This window comes from Akanthomyces muscarius, chromosome 2 (assembly GCF_028009165.1).
Source record: "Akanthomyces muscarius strain Ve6 chromosome 2, whole genome shotgun sequence".
Taxonomy (NCBI): domain Eukaryota; kingdom Fungi; phylum Ascomycota; class Sordariomycetes; order Hypocreales; family Cordycipitaceae; genus Akanthomyces; species Akanthomyces muscarius.
In genome coordinates, this window is record NC_079242.1 from 1,413,912 (window position 1) to 1,430,560 (window position 16,649).

Here is a 16,649-nt window from a genome sequence, read left to right on the forward strand (position 1 = left end):
AGAGACCAGCTGTACAAAAGCCACAGAGGGTAGAGCACGATGGAATCGAGCAGAAAAGTTGCGTGACTTGTAATATCGTCTAGAATGTTACTACAGATACCTCCCTTCAACGTCCACATGATGATAGTTAAGAAAGTCCCCAAGTTATAATAGAAAGAAAAAAAGGTGCAAAGCAGACAAAACTCCAAAAATGTTAATACAGTCTTTCCAAACAGTGGATCACCACAAAATACCTTTCCAACAAACAAGTTCTACCGGCGCCGCACGCAGATAGCATACGTCAATCAGGGGCTGCCGAGTAGCGCTTGCTGCATCGACTCCATATCGTGCAATACAGCATCAAACACCGCCTTGACAGAATAGTATACGTTGAGTCTGTTCCACTCGTCGCGCGTCTGCCAAATCTTGTCCATCATTTCGCGGTTAATTTGCTCCAGCTGCTCAACCGAAAAGCCAGCGGTCTGGTCCGCTACATCGTCTTGGAGCTGTATCACGGCCGGTTTGAGCTCCTTGGGCTGCGATGGTGACGTATGCAGTTTAGATTCACCCGACCCTTGCAGCTGGGAGCTCGACGACGTTGGTCGTGCAAGCGAGCTTGCCCCGCTTACCATGTCACGGCCCAGGCCAGGTATCTGAGAATGCGGCCAGGCTTCCTGACTCTGTGGCGTAGGAGTCTGGCCCGGCCCGACGGGGAATGTGTCGGGAATGTCCTGGTTGTCTCCGCCCCTGGAAGAATTGCCATTTGTCTGTGGCGTACCCCATTTCGACAAATCTTGCTTGGAGGAGAGATCAGACGTCTTGGTGGTCGATGCGTCATTGGCTACGGCTGAGGGCGGCACGCCAGGCGGAAGAGAGGTAAGGGCAGATCGCTGCGAGGGCTGTGTAGGCCCTGGGGACTTGAAAGTTGGCGGGCCCATTGCTTGCGATGTTGACTGAGTTTCCTCGCCAGTCCCGCTCATTTCGACGTCGGCATCCTTGGGCGGGACCGACTCGCCGTTGTTGAGAGCATGCGCGTCAGCAGCGGGCTCTGGGCTCCGCAGCTGGAACCTTGCCGCGGTGGTGTTGTCTTCGGGAACTTGCACGCCAAGGGTAACAGGGCCCTGTGAATCACTTTCGTTGCCGCCGCCAATATCAGATTGAACTCGTTCCAAGGCCAAATTACTAGCCAAAGCCTTTCTTTGTCTCTCCTTCTCGGCTTTTTGCTTGGTTCGCTGTAGCTGTCGCTGGTAGAGGGCTTCCCAATCCACCATGCTGGCGGTGCTGTTCTCAATGCTGGCAATATCAACTTCCACGTTGCTCAAAAGCTCATTTGCTTTCAGAGTTCTTTCTTTGTCGCCGATATTTTTCGCATCCTTGGCAAGAGCCCTGATGTCGAACAGGAAATCTTTGGGGCGAGCGTAGTAGCCGTTGGACAGTCGCTCTTCGATAGTTGTCGTCTCCAAATTGTAAAATGTCTTTCCACTAACAGTATCTCGCAACACATCGATGTCATTCTTGTCTTTGACAATCTCAAAGGGACGATTCTCAGCTGCGGCAATGTCGGGTCTCACATAATTCGGGTCGGACTCTGCGAAAAGATACTCGATCTGCGCCTGAGGAATAACGGGCTGGCGGAACTTTTTGTACTTGCGGTTGATCTGATCCATAATGGGCTGCAGTTGAATCTTCAGAGCGTTGAGGAATTGGTGATCTTTCTTCTTCAGCGCCTTAATGTCTGCCTTGGTCGGCGGCGGTGGCTCAATCTTGGGCGCCGGGGGAAGAACCTCCAGTTTCCGCTTCTCTCGGTTCTGCGGATCGGGGAACTTGCCAGACGGGAGTTTGATGAGTTCCAAAGTTTTGCTGAAAAAGGCAAACCGGGCAGGTCGCGCGGGAGGCGCAATCTCGACGCAGCTGTTGCGAGAGTACCCAAAAAAGTCGGAAATCACGTTTGGTCTAGCCGCAAATTCTTCCTTGGTGCGCTCTGCCGTGGCAAGGAGAAGCACCGGATCGGTCGGTGGAATGGATTTGAGCATTGTTGTAAAGGTGACGAGCGCGACCGTGCCGGCCAGCGTATCATACCAGACATCAATGTTTGGTATATAGATGACACTTGGCTTGTGACGTCGCACTTCGGTAAACAGACCGACAATAACTTGCTCCATAGAGCGGCCGTCCGCAAGGAGACTAGGCAGGTCGAAGTTTTGCACGTGGACGCCTTCCAGATAATGTAGAATGCCAGCAGCAATGTAATTCTGGCCCATGCCTGGGCTGCTGTGGATGAGGAGTCGGGGACGGAACACACGCGTGCGCTCAAAGTCTTGGTGAAGAGTCTCGCGTTTGAAGCCATGATCATCGTCAGCATATGGCTCAAACATGGCCTCCTCCAGGGCAGTCGTCTTCTTCCGGCGTGGCATCACAATATCGAGGGCTCGTTTGATGTTATCAAACTGGTCCTGCAATAATGGCCGAATAGTAGCTGGCAAAGGAGTAGCGCCAGATGTGGCAGATCTCTCAGACGAGGGAACCAGCTTCTTGATCGACAGCATAAAGTCAGATGCGTGAACATTAATCTTGGATGGATCGACCAGCAACTTTTCTTGTGAAGCGTATATCTGGGGGTAGGTGCGCTGGATTGCGTTGAGCGCGGCCTCGGTGCAGAGCGCGCGCAAATCAGCACCACCATAGCCTTTTGTCTTTTCGGCGAGCGAGGCCTTGAAGTCGTCGGCCATGCCCCAGTCCTTGGTATTGATGTCGATAATAGCGCGTCTGCCGTCAATGTCGGGCAGAGGAAAGTAAAATTCTCTGTCAAATCGACCGGGGCGGCGAAGCGCAGGATCAATATTGTCAGGTCTGTTGGTAGCACCAATGACGATGACCTGACCGCGACCGTCCATGCCGTCCATCAGGGCAAGAAGCGTGGAGACAATGGAGGCATGAATCTGCTCTTGCTTGCTTGACCGAACTGGGGCGAGGCCATCAATTTCATCGAAAAAGATGATGCTGGGCTGCGTCTTGCGGGCTTCTTCAAACAGAAGACGGAGCTGCTTCTCGGCTTCACCAACCCACTTGCTCAGAGCATCGGCGCCCTTGCGCATGTAAAATGAAATTTTGCGACCTCCGTGGCCGGCCGAATTAGCAAGAGCTCGCGCAAGCAATGTCTTACCGGTACCAGGAGGACCATGGAACAAGACACCGCGTGGAGGAGTGACGTGGAATCTTGCAAATAGCTCTGGGTAGAGCAGGGGAAGCTGTACCATTTCTTTGAGCTGATCAATATGACCTTGTAAGCCACCGACCTTGCTGAAATCAACGTTCATATCGACGCCAAGAGGATCAGCATCTGCCAGAGCCTTGCGATCCTTGATCTTGCCAACATTGGGGACGCCACCGTCTGGGTTTATGCCGGGCAGTCCGGGCAGCAGGCCGGCCGGAGCAGCTGAGGTAGGAGTCATGCCCACGTTGCCAGCAATGCTGGACCTGTGCACCATCTCGTCATCACTGCTGTCTGAATCGACGCCGCCTGTAGCACCAGTACCCCATGGACCGTTGAGCAGAGACCCAACAGCACCACCGCCACCAAAGGGTCCAAATGTTGTGTTGAGGTTTCGATCCCACACAGCGCTGGCAGCACCACGGCGTCGGCGGGCCGGCGTAGGGGCTGCATCCTCACCGTCGTCTTCGATGTTTGCAGAGGTCAAGGGAGGCATGTAGTAGTTGACTCTGGCGCGAGAGCGACGCGTGTTTTCTTGGTAGGCGATGGGCGTCTCTTCTCGGCGTCGGCGCGGTCGTGATGATTTTCTCAACTCGCGAGCTTCTTCGTTGAGCTCGTCCAAGTCCAAGTCGGCCTCTTCATCACCAGAGTCGTGGCGGGACGCTCCTGCCGAACGGGATTGGCGCCCCCCCCTTCCGCGGGGTGTAGGACTATCGAGTTGGCCTTCTGCAGCGTCTTTACCCATATCGGATGCAGCATCTTCTGAGTCGTCGCCGGGTTCAAAGTCACTGCTAGGTTCTTGAGTCGACTTGCGGGCGCTCGATTTACGCGTCAATCGTCGGTTGGGTCTTGAGCTAGCATCTTGGTCCGGTTCTTCATCATCCACTACTACCTCAGTGCGTGAGGCTCGCGTCCTGCGGGTGGTAGGAATATCATCGTCGTCTTCGTCTTCGTCGGCGTCGGCGGCGGCAGCAGGTTCATCGAGATGCTCCTGTTTTGAAGCATCTTCCATGTCTTCGTCATCTTCTTCCCTTTTGTGCAGGTCAAGGATATCCTTGTCCAGTTCATCGAGGTCATCATCGTCAGCACCGGTAGTTTTGAGGCTACTTTCTTGCGTCGCTTCGTCGATGGTCTCGGGAGGCATCTTGATGCCTTTGGCAGCGCGAGAGCTTCTGCGGGCAACAGGCTCAGGGCTGCGACTCACGGAATCCCGAGATGCAACAGCATGACGGCCAGAGTTGGAGAGCTCAACAAGGTCTTCTTGATCACGGGAGGTCGCTCTGGTGGCACGTCGAGGAATATCAGATAGGGCGGCGCTGGGAACCTTGAGCTTGACCACGCGGCTGGAGGACCGTGTGGATTTTCGACCCTGTTCATCATCGCCACTTTCGGCCTTGGTACCATCACTGAGCTGCGCTTCCTCTTCTTCGCTGCTCTCGGCATAGTTTTGAGATTTGACAGCTGCCTTGCGGGTCTTGCGGCCAGCGGCGTTGATCGGCGCGTCGTCGTCTTCCTCCTCGTCATCGTAATCGAGAAAGGAGCCTTCTTGGCTGTCAGAAAGCTCATCTCCATCATCCTCAATGTCAGATCCTCGGTAGCGATGGTGTCTCCTTTGTCCAGAACGGCTTCCGCCAGCTGGTCGCGCCTTTTTGGAGCTTCGGCGAGGGCGTTCCTCCGTTGGGTCGAAGTTTTCGTCATCCGAATCCGACTTGTTGGGGTCAAAGTCCTCGAGGACCCTTTTGCGTTTGCTGCTGACCATGTTGTGATATAGAGCAGCCGAGGCCTATGGTAAACGGGCCGGAGCTGGGGTCGAGAGCTGTCGCCTCCGTCTGGCCTGAGCTAGATTTACTGGGTCTGGGTGGCAAAGAATCAGCAGCTGTGTGGTATTACCTCGGTCTTGGTAGCCTTCTCGAGCAATACAAAGTAGGGTTGCTAATGCTATTGATGGGTTCGGAGGGTGAAGACACATACCGCTGACCTTGAAGGCGTCGGGCGCAAAGCTAACGCTGTCGGGGTGAAAGGCATGCAGACGAGCCACGATCCAGGCTCAAAGCTCGAGAGCGATTTCAATCAAACGCGAGACGTCGAAAAAACAGGCATCAGCGCTGATTATGAAAGTCGCGATTGGACGGTTCACGTGGTGTGTCAGTCGAACTTTGACGGCGATGCACTGAGGGAAGCTGAGCGAGATGCAGACGGGGGCGCGTTGGCGTGTCGCGAATCTGGCGTCAAGGGAAGCTGGCGTGCACCGGCCATTGTCCTCACGTGCAGGGGTACATGGCAATGGCAGTGGGGCTGCACCTTGGGCCATGTACCTCAGACCGGGCCGCTGGGACAAAGCTCTCCACCACGGCGATTGAGCCGGCGGCACGATCAACCTCGAAAAATGTCTTGATGAATAGTTTTGCGATGGGAGATGTGATATATGTTGGTGATGGAAACAGTCTTTCAATTCTTCTCATCTTTTTCTGCAGTATTGTCTACATCCGCAGCGTCTCTACAGCAGGATCAATTGATACGAACCAAGAACCAGACAGTTGCAATTGAGAATGGCAAAATCGATTAATCGGAGGTTCCATGTCCGGTTTTGTAACATAATTTGAGCATTTCGGGGCCTTGGTTGGAGCAAAGCCGGCGCCGTTGTTGAAGTGGGAGCCGGCGCCGGAGAAGGTGCTTACCCGGACGTGGGCAAGTGGGTGACCACAAAGGCGCCGCTCAAGTGAATACGTAGTGACTTGTTAATTCTTTCATCTAAAATGTTTCCTGTATTTCTTCTTTTCTTTTCTTTCTCTCTAGATTTCTCATTTTCCTTTGATTTTATTTTTACCGTATCGCTGGCGTCTCTTGTTGCTGGTGGTGTGACGCAAAACATGGCGCTCTGGCAGACAAGAAGGCACAAATATATGACTGGTTCACATACAGAGGTTCATGGCATTTTTCTTGTCCTTGTTGCTCTTCATTTCAAACTGTTTCTTCCACTCATGGTATCCGCAATCCGTAGTTAATAACAATCGCCTCTTATTTTGCCATGCCGCCCCCCTCTGTCGTGCAGGGGAGCCACCAAAATAAGCAGCGCCGCAAGGCTGTCGCGTCCTCCGCTGGCCACTTTTGGGCTCCGGCAGTTGGGCTCTTGGTTAGGCGTTCGGCTAGGCTGACTGGGAGCCTAGTTCTATTGTTTGCTACCAGAAAATGAACGTTTGGTGCTGCGTTACTTTTACGCCACGAGCCGAGGAACGAGAGGATGTCTTGGGCCCAGAGTTACAAGTCATCTTCTTAGCCTGTGCTGTGGTGACGTTGACTGGCGCGGATCAGCATGGATTGATCATCATGTTGCTCAGGGACCTTTGTCGTGATGGGGTCCGGCAGGGCTATCGTTGCTACGAATAAAACGACGCAAAGTAAGAGAATAAAAAGCAGAGAAAAATCAGAAGAATGACAAGAACAACACGAATCAGAGAGCAAAAGACAGTCAGCACGCATAGAAATCCAAGAACAATATACTATCTAATCCTTACTTATCGTGATGATGCATGATTCTTTCGTTTATAGCGGCTTTTCTTCTTCTTTTTGTCACCCACTCGCCAGGCTATCGAAGCCACTTGCGTGCGCACCAGGTCAAGGGACGAGCAAAGGCAGCCGCAGGCAGATTGGCGTACAAATTAAGGCAGTCGCCGAGGGTTGTGACAATCGCTGGGCCGCTGCATGGCCGATCTGTCAGCTTGGTCTCCGCCGCCACCAGCGAGGCTCCAGGGGACGGGACGCCGCAAGGACGCCGATGGCGCTGAGAGCTGGACCACCAGTACAGGCGGGCTTGCATCGAACCGGTGAGAAAGAGAGACGGTATGAGACATGCCGAATGCCAGTCTGCAAGCGGTGAAAGAGGAGAGCAAAGGCTTGAGGCGGGTGTGAATCGCTGCGCAGCCGATGTTACTGACATCACATGAGGCTACGTACTCGCCAGCGACTGCCGTCGGTAGAATAAAAAGGAAAAATAAAGGTAATTCGTTCTCGGATACCACCGACTGGTGAAACGAGATGGCGCGCAACGCAGCGTCGTCTTATGGCTCGTATGATTGGATGCCACCAGAATAAAGCTTAAAAACGGTTGCCTTGGTGGAAAGAGGGTCCCTGTTTACGACAGGCTTCAGGTGGTGGCTCGCTCGGTAGATGGCCGCAGCCAAGCCTTTTTCTCTCCATGCGCAAGCCGCACATTGCAGAAAAGGACCAGCAAGGTGCTACCGATCAGCTGAGCAAATCCCAAGACTTTTTGCACAACAACGACAATTTGAGGCAGCACGATAGGTAGTTGGCAGCGAGCCCGTGGCCCCCATGGCAGTTGAGAATCGACTCGCCCAGCTGGCGCGCCTCAGTTCTGGCGACCATGTCGACCCCATGTCGACACCCAATCACGGCACGTCAATCGTGGTACGTATGCCAGTGGGGCGGCCCCGGCGTGCAGAAGCAGACTATCAAGGCGCGAGCCCCAGCAAAAAGACGCAGGCCCTCGCAGGGCGACCAATTTTTATAGTGGGCAATGACACTATCCCGGTGCCCGCCAGTGATGGTGCGTCGCAGTGCCCGTATCTGGAGCGGCCAGACGTGGGGAACTGAATGAGCGACGCCCGGGGAGGGTCGTGGAGGGTCGTGTGCATCTCATCATGTTTCCCTACTGGTAAAAGCTCGCAGATTGGCAGTCACTGCAAGCTGGTCCCCACCTTTTTACGGTGTACGCGACCGGTGCAACTTGCAGCGGTGCATGCATTGCTGCACAACGACCAAACGAAGCGTTGTTGATGCGCTAAAAACAGCACTGTCGTCGTCGTCGTCGTCCCCTGGGCTGGGCCCTGCACCTTTTCGCTAGCGGCGCCCAGTGGGGAGCCCTACCAAGATTCTGGGCGTACGCCCCGTCACAAATGTTGGACACGACACGCCAGCCAAGGTCGAGTCATCGGCCAACCAGACAAGGACAACAAGGCCTTCTTCTTTTTTAAGACGTCGCTGCCTGCACATCCTTCTTTTTCCACCACATTTGTCTGCATCTCTCTTGGTTTTTTTTTTTGTCTTGATTACTCTCGACGTCTCTCGTTTCTGTTGACACATACACAACCTCTCCACTCAATTCGTCACTTTTGCGCGGGAATCCTCTCCCTCTCACCCGTTGACAGGCGCTGGAGCTGCCCTGCCCACCCGCAAACGGCAGCCTACCTTGCCTACGATCAAGCCTCTACCAGTAGAGCAGACGACCACCCACCACGACAACAGCTCAGCCTCGCCAACCACCACAACTTTTCTGCCTTTGTTACATATATAAAAATAAAAATCAACCAAAATGGCAAAGTCGTCTACTTCCAACTACCACCTCGACGAGGAGGAGACGCGAGGTCGCCCAGGCTACTACGACTTTCACGCACCACCGCCTCTGGCCCACGATGTATGTCGCATCACCACCAACCACAAACCACCACGCGCTCTACCATGGCTTCATTGCTAACCCAACATTCCCTCTCCCACAGAAGCGCACTCTATCCTACCCGAGCACAATTGCCTCGTCCACCACGACAGCATCCTCCACCTCGTCCACCACCAAGCGAGTAACGTCCTGGCTCAAGCCGTCCGTCAAGCCCTCGCCCAAGGTCAATGTCCACACCACGTGCGGGCGCCACACCGACCAGCTGCTCTTTGGCGGCCCGTCTCTGACAGAGATGGCCCGCTCCGTCTTCAAAAAGAAGAATTGAACACACGACGCCATCTGTTTTTCCATGTTCCGCAAAAAAAAAATTTACATGTTTATTCGGCGTTGGATATGGCCTCTTTCTTTTCCTTTTTTTCTGTTTTTGGAGGACGCTCGGCTTCTTCTACATGATACCATTAAACATGTCAACGTCTTTTACGATTTACACCTTGGCACATCGCCCAACGCCTCATGACCACCCCGGCTGGCTCTTTGCGCTTGCGCACCCGCTACAGTGTACTATTTATTACGCAAATCCGTCCACTGGTGGACTAGAACTGTTAGTTATATAGACTCAGAATTTAGTATTAATCAATATGATACCATGATATACTCCAGCCGCGTTTGCGTGTGGCGCCCTATTATGCATCCCGCCACATCACAAATTACAAGATTTCTTCTCTCACTTTCTCAAAAGGCAGCAAATCGTCAAAGCAACTATTTTCACTATTTTATAAAAGCTGCTTGTGCTGCTGCTGCTGCTGCTTGTGTTGCTGCTGCTTGTGCTGCTGCTGCTGCTGCTGCTGCTGCTGCTGCTGCTGTTGTTGCTGTTGTTGCTGTTGTTGCTGTTGTTGCTGTTCTTGCTGTTCTTGCTGTTCTTGCTATTCTGACTGCTGCTATAGCTAATGTTTCTCCTGTTGCTGCTATTATACTTAGGCTAGGATATCGTGATTGGGCTTCTCGTTTTGACGCCTCACTCCCTCTACATTTTCCGTCGACGTCTTCCGCCAGGCTACCGATAGCCCTTGTTATCTGTCCGCATTTCGGGATACGTCTGCTTGTCCGTCGCCGCATATGTACTCTTGAACCGATCCAAGCATCCGCGAATCCACTCTTGCGCCTCCGCGTCCGCCAGCTCATACACGATCCGCATCGCATACCCGATCCTGTACGGTCCCAGCGGGCCCTGGCTAATGTCCTCGACGGACCGCAGAATGATTTGCGCGTATTCCTTTTGCGATGTCGCGAATGGCTGGGACCAGCCCAGCTGCTGCAGGAATTCCTGCAGCAGACACATTGTGGCGTGGTGCGACAGCTGCAGGGTCGCTGCCCACCGGCTTTCGTACCTCAAGATGACGGGGTACAGAGACTGGGGGTCTGCTGACGGCGCCTCTACCGGTTCTGGGAAGAGGTGCCTATTCGTAGACCAAAACTCAGACATCCTGATGTGGCAAGCGGCTGCTAGCTTGCTAGTGGTCGCTGCCGCTTCTAGGTCGATGGGTAGACCTCTCTTGGCAGCTTCAATCACAGGGTAACCTACCTTGACGACGGCAGGAATCTCTGCTAGTCGATTGTTGAACTCATCGACAGCTTCAATGGCTTCATCGTTGAAATCGGGTGCTTGTAGCAAATGCCGGCCCCTGTCGCGCATCACAGAGCGCCATTCTGGGCGGGTGAGGAAACATTCGTCTGCCCTGGGGAAGAACAAGTCGCTCATAATCTAGTATTTGTGTTAATATTTTCGTATGAATCGTTGTCGACTTTATCGAGCAGGCACTGCTACTTACCAAGACTCCCCGGAAGGACAGCAGCATGGCAGCATCCCATCCGTCTTTATGCGCCTTTGCACCACGCTGCTCCATCAATATACCAATGCCTCGGGCATGCTGTAGCCACGAGTCTGACGAGCTTGTCCCCGCAAAGAGCTGAAAGATTATCAGTATTGTGGCAGGGCTAAAATATGCACAATACCATCGTACCTCGAAGATGCAGAGCAATATCGCTGTGCACAGCGTTTCTGACGCCCTCCATTTCGTAGGATGATGCAGCGCTTGCTGCAGATTGTGCAGCGACTGGCCGTACATCGTCCGACTGTGCGCAATCATGTTCATGTCGCTCACATCCTTGCCGACAAGATGCATCGCGAGCGAGCACAGCGCCCCGTCCAGAATCGCATGCGACCCAACCGTCCCGAACCGCACCCAGCTGAAGTAGCCGCTGGCATCGCGCTCCTCAATCGCCGTGCGCGCCGTTTCAACCAAGGTCGACACAAACTGGCCCCGGTTCGGCACAGGCTCCATGACTACGATGGATGTCGGGCTAGGTCCGCGCGGGCTGCCGCCACTGGCCGTCGCCACCGACCATGCGGAGCTGCTACTCCCCGGCGACCCTGAGCTGTTCTTCTTCCTGGTGCGGACATGGTGCTTTTCGCTCACAAATTTGAGGCTGCGCTCATAGCCTGGGCACTCTGCGCCGTATCTTGTGCCTTTTCAGCCGCCTTATTAGTCAGGAGCCTCTGCCGCAAGGAAACGCAGAGGTACGTACAGTTGCCGCAGCCTGGCTTGGCTTCGTCGCATTTGACTCGTCTCTTACGACACAGCTGACAGCCTGTGCTGCGCGGTACGCCAACCATGGTTTGGGTGTCACGTTTTTCTCATTTGTGGTGGGCGGCCGTGCATTTCGGCCGGTTTGGATTCTCAAAGATCGAGACAGTTGTGAGATGAAGTGGTGAGATGAAGTTGTGAAGTGCGGCTGAAATGGCTTCGACTACGTACCTTTGAGCCCCACAACCACACCAGCAAGGACAAAAACGGATGTAGTTGCTCAGAGCACATGAAGCTTCAAATATTCTCCCAAAAATGGAGTTGAAGGCTATTGAATGAAATTAGTGTTCCATTTCTTAACCTACAAGCTTGTGTAGTTACGGACGTATCACAAGCTGGCCGCCAGTATAGAGTTAGAAGGCGAAAATACATGTATAATTGTTCAAGGCGTGCCTCCTTATTCCAAGATTTCGATCCATGTTTTTCGACATCCTAATCCACTGCTCTATCAGAGTGTAATAAATAATTGACTCGTAAAGAGTAGTAATAGGCTGGTATAACGACAGCCGCGATAATGCTGACACTAGTGATGATAGTGACAATGGTAATAATAACGATGATAAGAAATGATAAAAATAACGAGAATAACGAACGATGATAGACATATCAATGATAACACCTAGGTGATGAGACTTGGTCGACGCATATGCCGTAGCTCAGTCCTCCATTGCCAATCTCCCAGATAATCGGATATGCATTGGCGCATCTGTTGCAGACCGTGTTGCAGACCATCTCCATTCCAATTCCACAAGTGACTGACAATTGTCGCGCGCAACAGCAACACCGCAGTCTTTGTCGGCGCACCAAGTGATATCGCGTACTGCCCTATCAGTACCATAATGACATGAATCAAAGCTCGAATTGCATCGCCAACCAGGCCTAACCGGGCTACCGACTGCACTTTGGCACGTCGCTCGGCCAATCAGCACGTATTTTGCAAAGTGATATATTGCTATATACTCCTGGCCTCTCTCTCGCGACTTTGAATTGGAAGATGGGCTCCTCACCCTACAATACCGCTCTGAATGTTTGCTGCTCCAACCGGCATTCAGCCGTGGTGCCAATACATGTCCAATCCCCGTCTCGAAGAGGGATTGGTGGTGCGTCTGCGCTCTACCAAAGCCGTAATTGGAACCGTTACACCAGACGATGCCGTGCATTTCTGGATTCATGATGTAATGGCACGAGTCGAAGTTGAGATTGCACAACCATGCAGGATCGCGGTACTTCCGACGACGCTGGTCGTGCGCGCTTGGACAACATGCATATTGGCGTCGTCTGCGCAGTGGAAAATTCCACCTCAGGATTTCCCGTGGCATACTCTGAGCTGAAACCGTGCTGTGGAACTTGACAACGCCCCTGTCTCCCCTCGTATCCGTGACTTAGGTGCCTGCGGCTGGGGCCTCGGGACGGCGCGGCCATTTGCCAGTCAAAGTTGCGGCCCGTGAAGCTCCAGTAGGACACGTCCGACTGGCCCCAGTTCACACAGCTGCAAACGTTGGGGTCGAAAGCCCGGAGCATGGAGCTCGCGCCGAAACACAGTGTGTCTAGAGGACTACACGGGATGTCTTGGGTGGGAATCATTTCGCTGCTGTTCAAGAGATCATCAGCGCTGACTTTTGCGCTTACCTGATGTTTGAATGGGAATGCAGAGTCCGGGTCAAGTCCATTTCCATCTTGCCGCCACCTGGAGACGTAAAAGAGGCGAGCAACGAAGGCTTAAAACTGTATGAGCGTTCACTGCACATGTGAGTAGCGGTGTTGTACCGTAGCGCCAAGTTGTTCGCCGAACGATGGTAAGATATGGCCACAGCCTGCCGCCATGAGAAGATTATAGCGCCTTCAATGGTCAGGCAAGCTTCGTGCCCAATGCAAACCCGCTTATCATCATTCGAAATGGTCCGTTGTTTCGGAGAAACACACGGTTCGATGGTGTTTCTCGCGCCTCGAGCAATATAAACGTGGTATAGATAGCAGAAGCTCCCTGTCTAAGTGATCTCCTTGGCGTACCCCGGCACTCGTGGCAAAGAGGCTTCCAGGAGCTGACGGCCTGTCCAGCGAAGGATACAGATGGATCTGGAACCGCCCATGGTGCTGATCTGAGCGGCTCCCAGGGAGTCTTGGCGTGATATTCCTGAAAAAGTGAATGCCGGTCAAAGAGACGCATGAACTCGCGGCTCACGTGTCTCGGCTTGGTCATGTCCTCGGGGCTCACGCCGTAATGGTGACCAAGACACGGCCCGGAGGCTTTATGAGGTGGCACAAAAATTGGTTGGTAAGTGAAGCGCGTACCAGCCCCGGTAGCTGCTTTGGAAACCAGCGCTCTTGAAGGGCCAGGCATTGCTTCATCGTGGGAAACCTCTTCAGGCGCCGTTGGTGCGGTCCGCTCGCTCGAGGGAGCCGCCGCGAGCTTTGTGAATTGCCCATTTTCAATGAATTTGAATTCAAACTGTGGATATATGCAGAAAGAGGCAGTTTCAGGAGTTAAAGATTGAAGAGCTCTCGTAGAATGTGTGACAAGCCCGTCTTATTCTTGTGCTCGAATTTGTATAGAGAGAAAGATGGAAGAAGTGTTGTTGAACATACAAGACAGTCGTCTTCTTTTTATATAGACTTTTGTATGCAGAGAAAAATATTCACTCTGTTGACTTTGTGTTCCGAGCTTTAAAAAGACTAATGTCATCAAATATCAGAACTCAGTGACTTTCAGCCACGCGAGCCACCGTCCAGAAATATAGGCCAATTACGCAGGATGGCGAACCAGATTCCCTAGCTGTCCACTTTTCTTTGCTTTATTCCTACATTCCGCGCTGCTATAGTGACTGAAAAGTCGAATTAGAGAAGTTTTGCATGTTGATACTATGGGTGAGATAGTATTTCTATAGTATATACGTGAAAAACGACAACGGCTACAATAGTGACAATAACTATGATAGCTACAACAGTGACAACTAACAACGGCAAAAAAGGGGATACCGGCGATGAAGAAAGCAACTATGCGTGGCCTTCTACGTCGCCGCAGCCTCCTTCGCTGGTTCACTTTGTGCCTCTTCACTCGCCTCCAGCCCCTCGCCCTTCTTCTTCTTGTCCGCCAGCTCCTTCTTGCTCGGCCTGATGGACCCCTTGGCGAGCGCCTCGCTCGGCAGCGGCCTCACAATCGGCTGCGCCACCCACCACGGCCGCTTGCACTTGAGCAGCGCCTCCATCGAGCTCTCGCCACCATCGGCCGTCTCGCGCGGGCGCTCTGCCAGCGCCTTGAGCTCGTCCGCGAAGCTCTGCCCGTCTGTCCGCTCGTACTCGAGCATGCCCTCGGCCACCCGCCGCTCCACGGCGTCGAGGACCTGCTCGAAGCCCGCGACGCCCGTCTTGCGCGCGCGCGCCAGCATGTCACGCACGTCCGTGTGTTTGGTGACGAAGTGCCGCAGGAGGTGAAACAGGTGCGGCTGCATGGCCGCGAGGTTGGGCGACGCTTCCTGCTTCTTGGCGGAGGTGGCGACGCCCTCGTTTTCCGTCTTGCGACGCTTCTGGCCGCGCTCGTTACCTTCGTCTTCAGCGGTCTCGTCGGACGTAAGCCAGGCGGCGTCGTCGCCGGGGACGAATAGTGGGCGTCGTGAGGGCGGCTCCGCGTCGAGGGCGTACTTGTGTATAATATCCATGTAGCGTCGCATGACGGCGTCCACGCGCCAGCCGCCCTGGCCGTCCTTGCCGCGCCAGTACTCTCGGCCTTCCTCGCCCTCGGGAGGGGGCTTCGCAAAGATGCCAGGATCGCTGAGATTGCCCTCGGCGCTCATGATGCCGTCGAATCCCGTGGCAGCGAGGCACGCATCCACGTCGCCGTACTGAAGCACGTTGCCATTCGCAAAGAGGACCGTCTCTGGCGGCAGGTTTTCTCGTATGAATTTGAGCATCTGCCAGTCTGCCACCCCCGTCAGATGTCCCTTTTGTTCTCGTCGTCGTCCGTGCACGGTAAGGATCGAAGCACCGGCCTTGATCACATTTTGCGCATACGCTAGCGTCTGCTCCTTGGTCTCGAGGATGCGTATCTTGGCGCTGACCGGGATCGAAAGCTCTGTGTGCAGCTTGTTTATGAGCTTAAAAACGAGGTCCTGGTCTTCCTGCAGGAACGCGCCGTAGTGGCCCTTGCGCGCAATGCCCTGCGGGCAGCCCAGGTTTAGGTCGACCGCGTCGCAGTACGGCGCAACCTGCTTCGCCGCCGTGAGGAGGTGCTCCGGGTCGTTCGCGCAAAACTGCACAAAGAGCGGCCTGTCGTTGGTCGGATTGCCGTCAAGCCAGCGGCTTTCGTCCGTCGCGCCTGTGCGGGTGGCCTGGAAGTGCGCCTTGAAGTATTTGGGGTCTTGCGAGAAGAGACGGGCGTGGAACATGGGGGTATATGCGAGCATCTTGGACTTTTCGTCGGCCGAGAGAAATGATCGAGAGAGCATGCGCCAGGCCTGGACGGCAGTTCGTGTTAGTCGCTGTCCTCGTGTTTGAAGACGCTGGGTTCGATTTTGTTCGAGGGACTCACAAACTCCGACTGGTTTACCATGGGGGCAACGATAAACTTGGGGCTGCCGATACTTTCATAGAATGCCCTCCCATGAAGCTTTTTCGTTGTAGTCGTCGCAGCAGCCGCCGCCGCATCTCCAGCAGCAGCCGCCACAGGCTTAGGCTGTGTCTCTGGTGCCGCGGCCATGGTAGCAAGGTGTCGCAACTGTCGCAAGTCGATGATACTGGGTCGCCAGCAAGACAGTCCTCTTCCACGCACGATGCCAAGCATAAATACTAATTACTCGACTCCCGATGCATGTAGGGTGCGCAGGGCGCTGTGGGGTTGTGACGAGGGCAGCGCGCGGTCGGAGGGAGACGTGAAGGAAAAAAAATTCAGGGATCTCCAGAGCGTGTTCCAAAAATAAATGCGCCTAACTAACGTAGTGGGGGTTATCGCCATCTAACTGTGCCCACTCAGCCTACAGAATGTCACCGCCTCACAACACCTTCTCCTCCACTTCTCACAAAGACCGGCCAGCGTTTACAAGCACAAGTGCACAATTTCAATTCCATCACTCTAATCAGACTATGACGCAGCTCGCCAGGTACACGTGCCCGTGCCCTCCTTCATCGAGCCTGTGCGGTACTGCCGGAGGCATTCTCCTGTCTACCCAGACCTTCCTTAAGGCCGGGGGCAACTTCCTTCTCTTCGGCTCAACAGATTACACGCTTGTATGATTGCTGCGCTAAATTTCCTATGACAAATGCCACGCGTAAAACAAATAAATACTAAGGATAAATGGAAATGAAGGTCAAAGAAGAAAACACCGTGACACCAAATATGCAGTTCCCAAACGCCGCAAATGTTAAAACATGATTGAATACAATGTGACTTTGCATGTTGCCATGCCGTCGT

The 16,649-nt window shown here is 53.7% G+C and overlaps 5 protein-coding genes across 5 annotated transcripts; 2 read left to right on the forward strand and 3 right to left on the reverse strand.

Moving 5' to 3' along the window:
- Positions 1 to 284: 284 nt before the first annotated feature.
- On the reverse strand, positions 285 to 4,949 carry LMH87_003572 (uncharacterized protein; the record flags this gene model as incomplete). Its single annotated transcript, XM_056194632.1, has 1 exon — positions 285 to 4,949. The coding sequence occupies one exon, from the start codon at positions 4,947 to 4,949 to the stop codon at positions 285 to 287; it is 4,665 nt and encodes a 1,554-aa protein (XP_056048369.1).
- A 3,570-nt stretch (positions 4,950 to 8,519) lies between these two features.
- LMH87_003573 (uncharacterized protein) lies at positions 8,520 to 8,925 on the forward strand (the record flags this gene model as incomplete). The annotated part of the gene is made up of 2 exons (XM_056194645.1): positions 8,520 to 8,621; positions 8,704 to 8,925. The coding sequence occupies 2 exons, from the start codon at positions 8,520 to 8,522 to the stop codon at positions 8,923 to 8,925; spliced, it is 324 nt and encodes a 107-aa protein (XP_056048370.1).
- Positions 8,926 to 9,654: 729 nt separating this feature from the next.
- Positions 9,655 to 11,274, reverse strand: LMH87_003574 (uncharacterized protein; the record flags this gene model as incomplete). The annotated part of the gene is made up of 6 exons (XM_056194656.1): positions 9,655 to 9,924; positions 9,989 to 10,057; positions 10,183 to 10,362; positions 10,430 to 10,567; positions 10,622 to 11,127; positions 11,187 to 11,274. The coding sequence occupies 6 exons, from the start codon at positions 11,272 to 11,274 to the stop codon at positions 9,655 to 9,657; spliced, it is 1,251 nt and encodes a 416-aa protein (XP_056048371.1).
- Positions 11,275 to 14,253: 2,979 nt separating this feature from the next.
- LMH87_003575 (uncharacterized protein) lies at positions 14,254 to 15,938 on the reverse strand (the record flags this gene model as incomplete). The annotated part of the gene is made up of 2 exons (XM_056194667.1): positions 14,254 to 15,696; positions 15,771 to 15,938. The coding sequence occupies 2 exons, from the start codon at positions 15,936 to 15,938 to the stop codon at positions 14,254 to 14,256; spliced, it is 1,611 nt and encodes a 536-aa protein (XP_056048372.1).
- Positions 15,939 to 16,321: 383 nt separating this feature from the next.
- LMH87_003576 (uncharacterized protein) lies at positions 16,322 to 16,610 on the forward strand (the record flags this gene model as incomplete). The annotated part of the gene is made up of 2 exons (XM_056194668.1): positions 16,322 to 16,465; positions 16,545 to 16,610. The coding sequence occupies 2 exons, from the start codon at positions 16,322 to 16,324 to the stop codon at positions 16,608 to 16,610; spliced, it is 210 nt and encodes a 69-aa protein (XP_056048373.1).
- Positions 16,611 to 16,649: the final 39 nt, after the last annotated feature.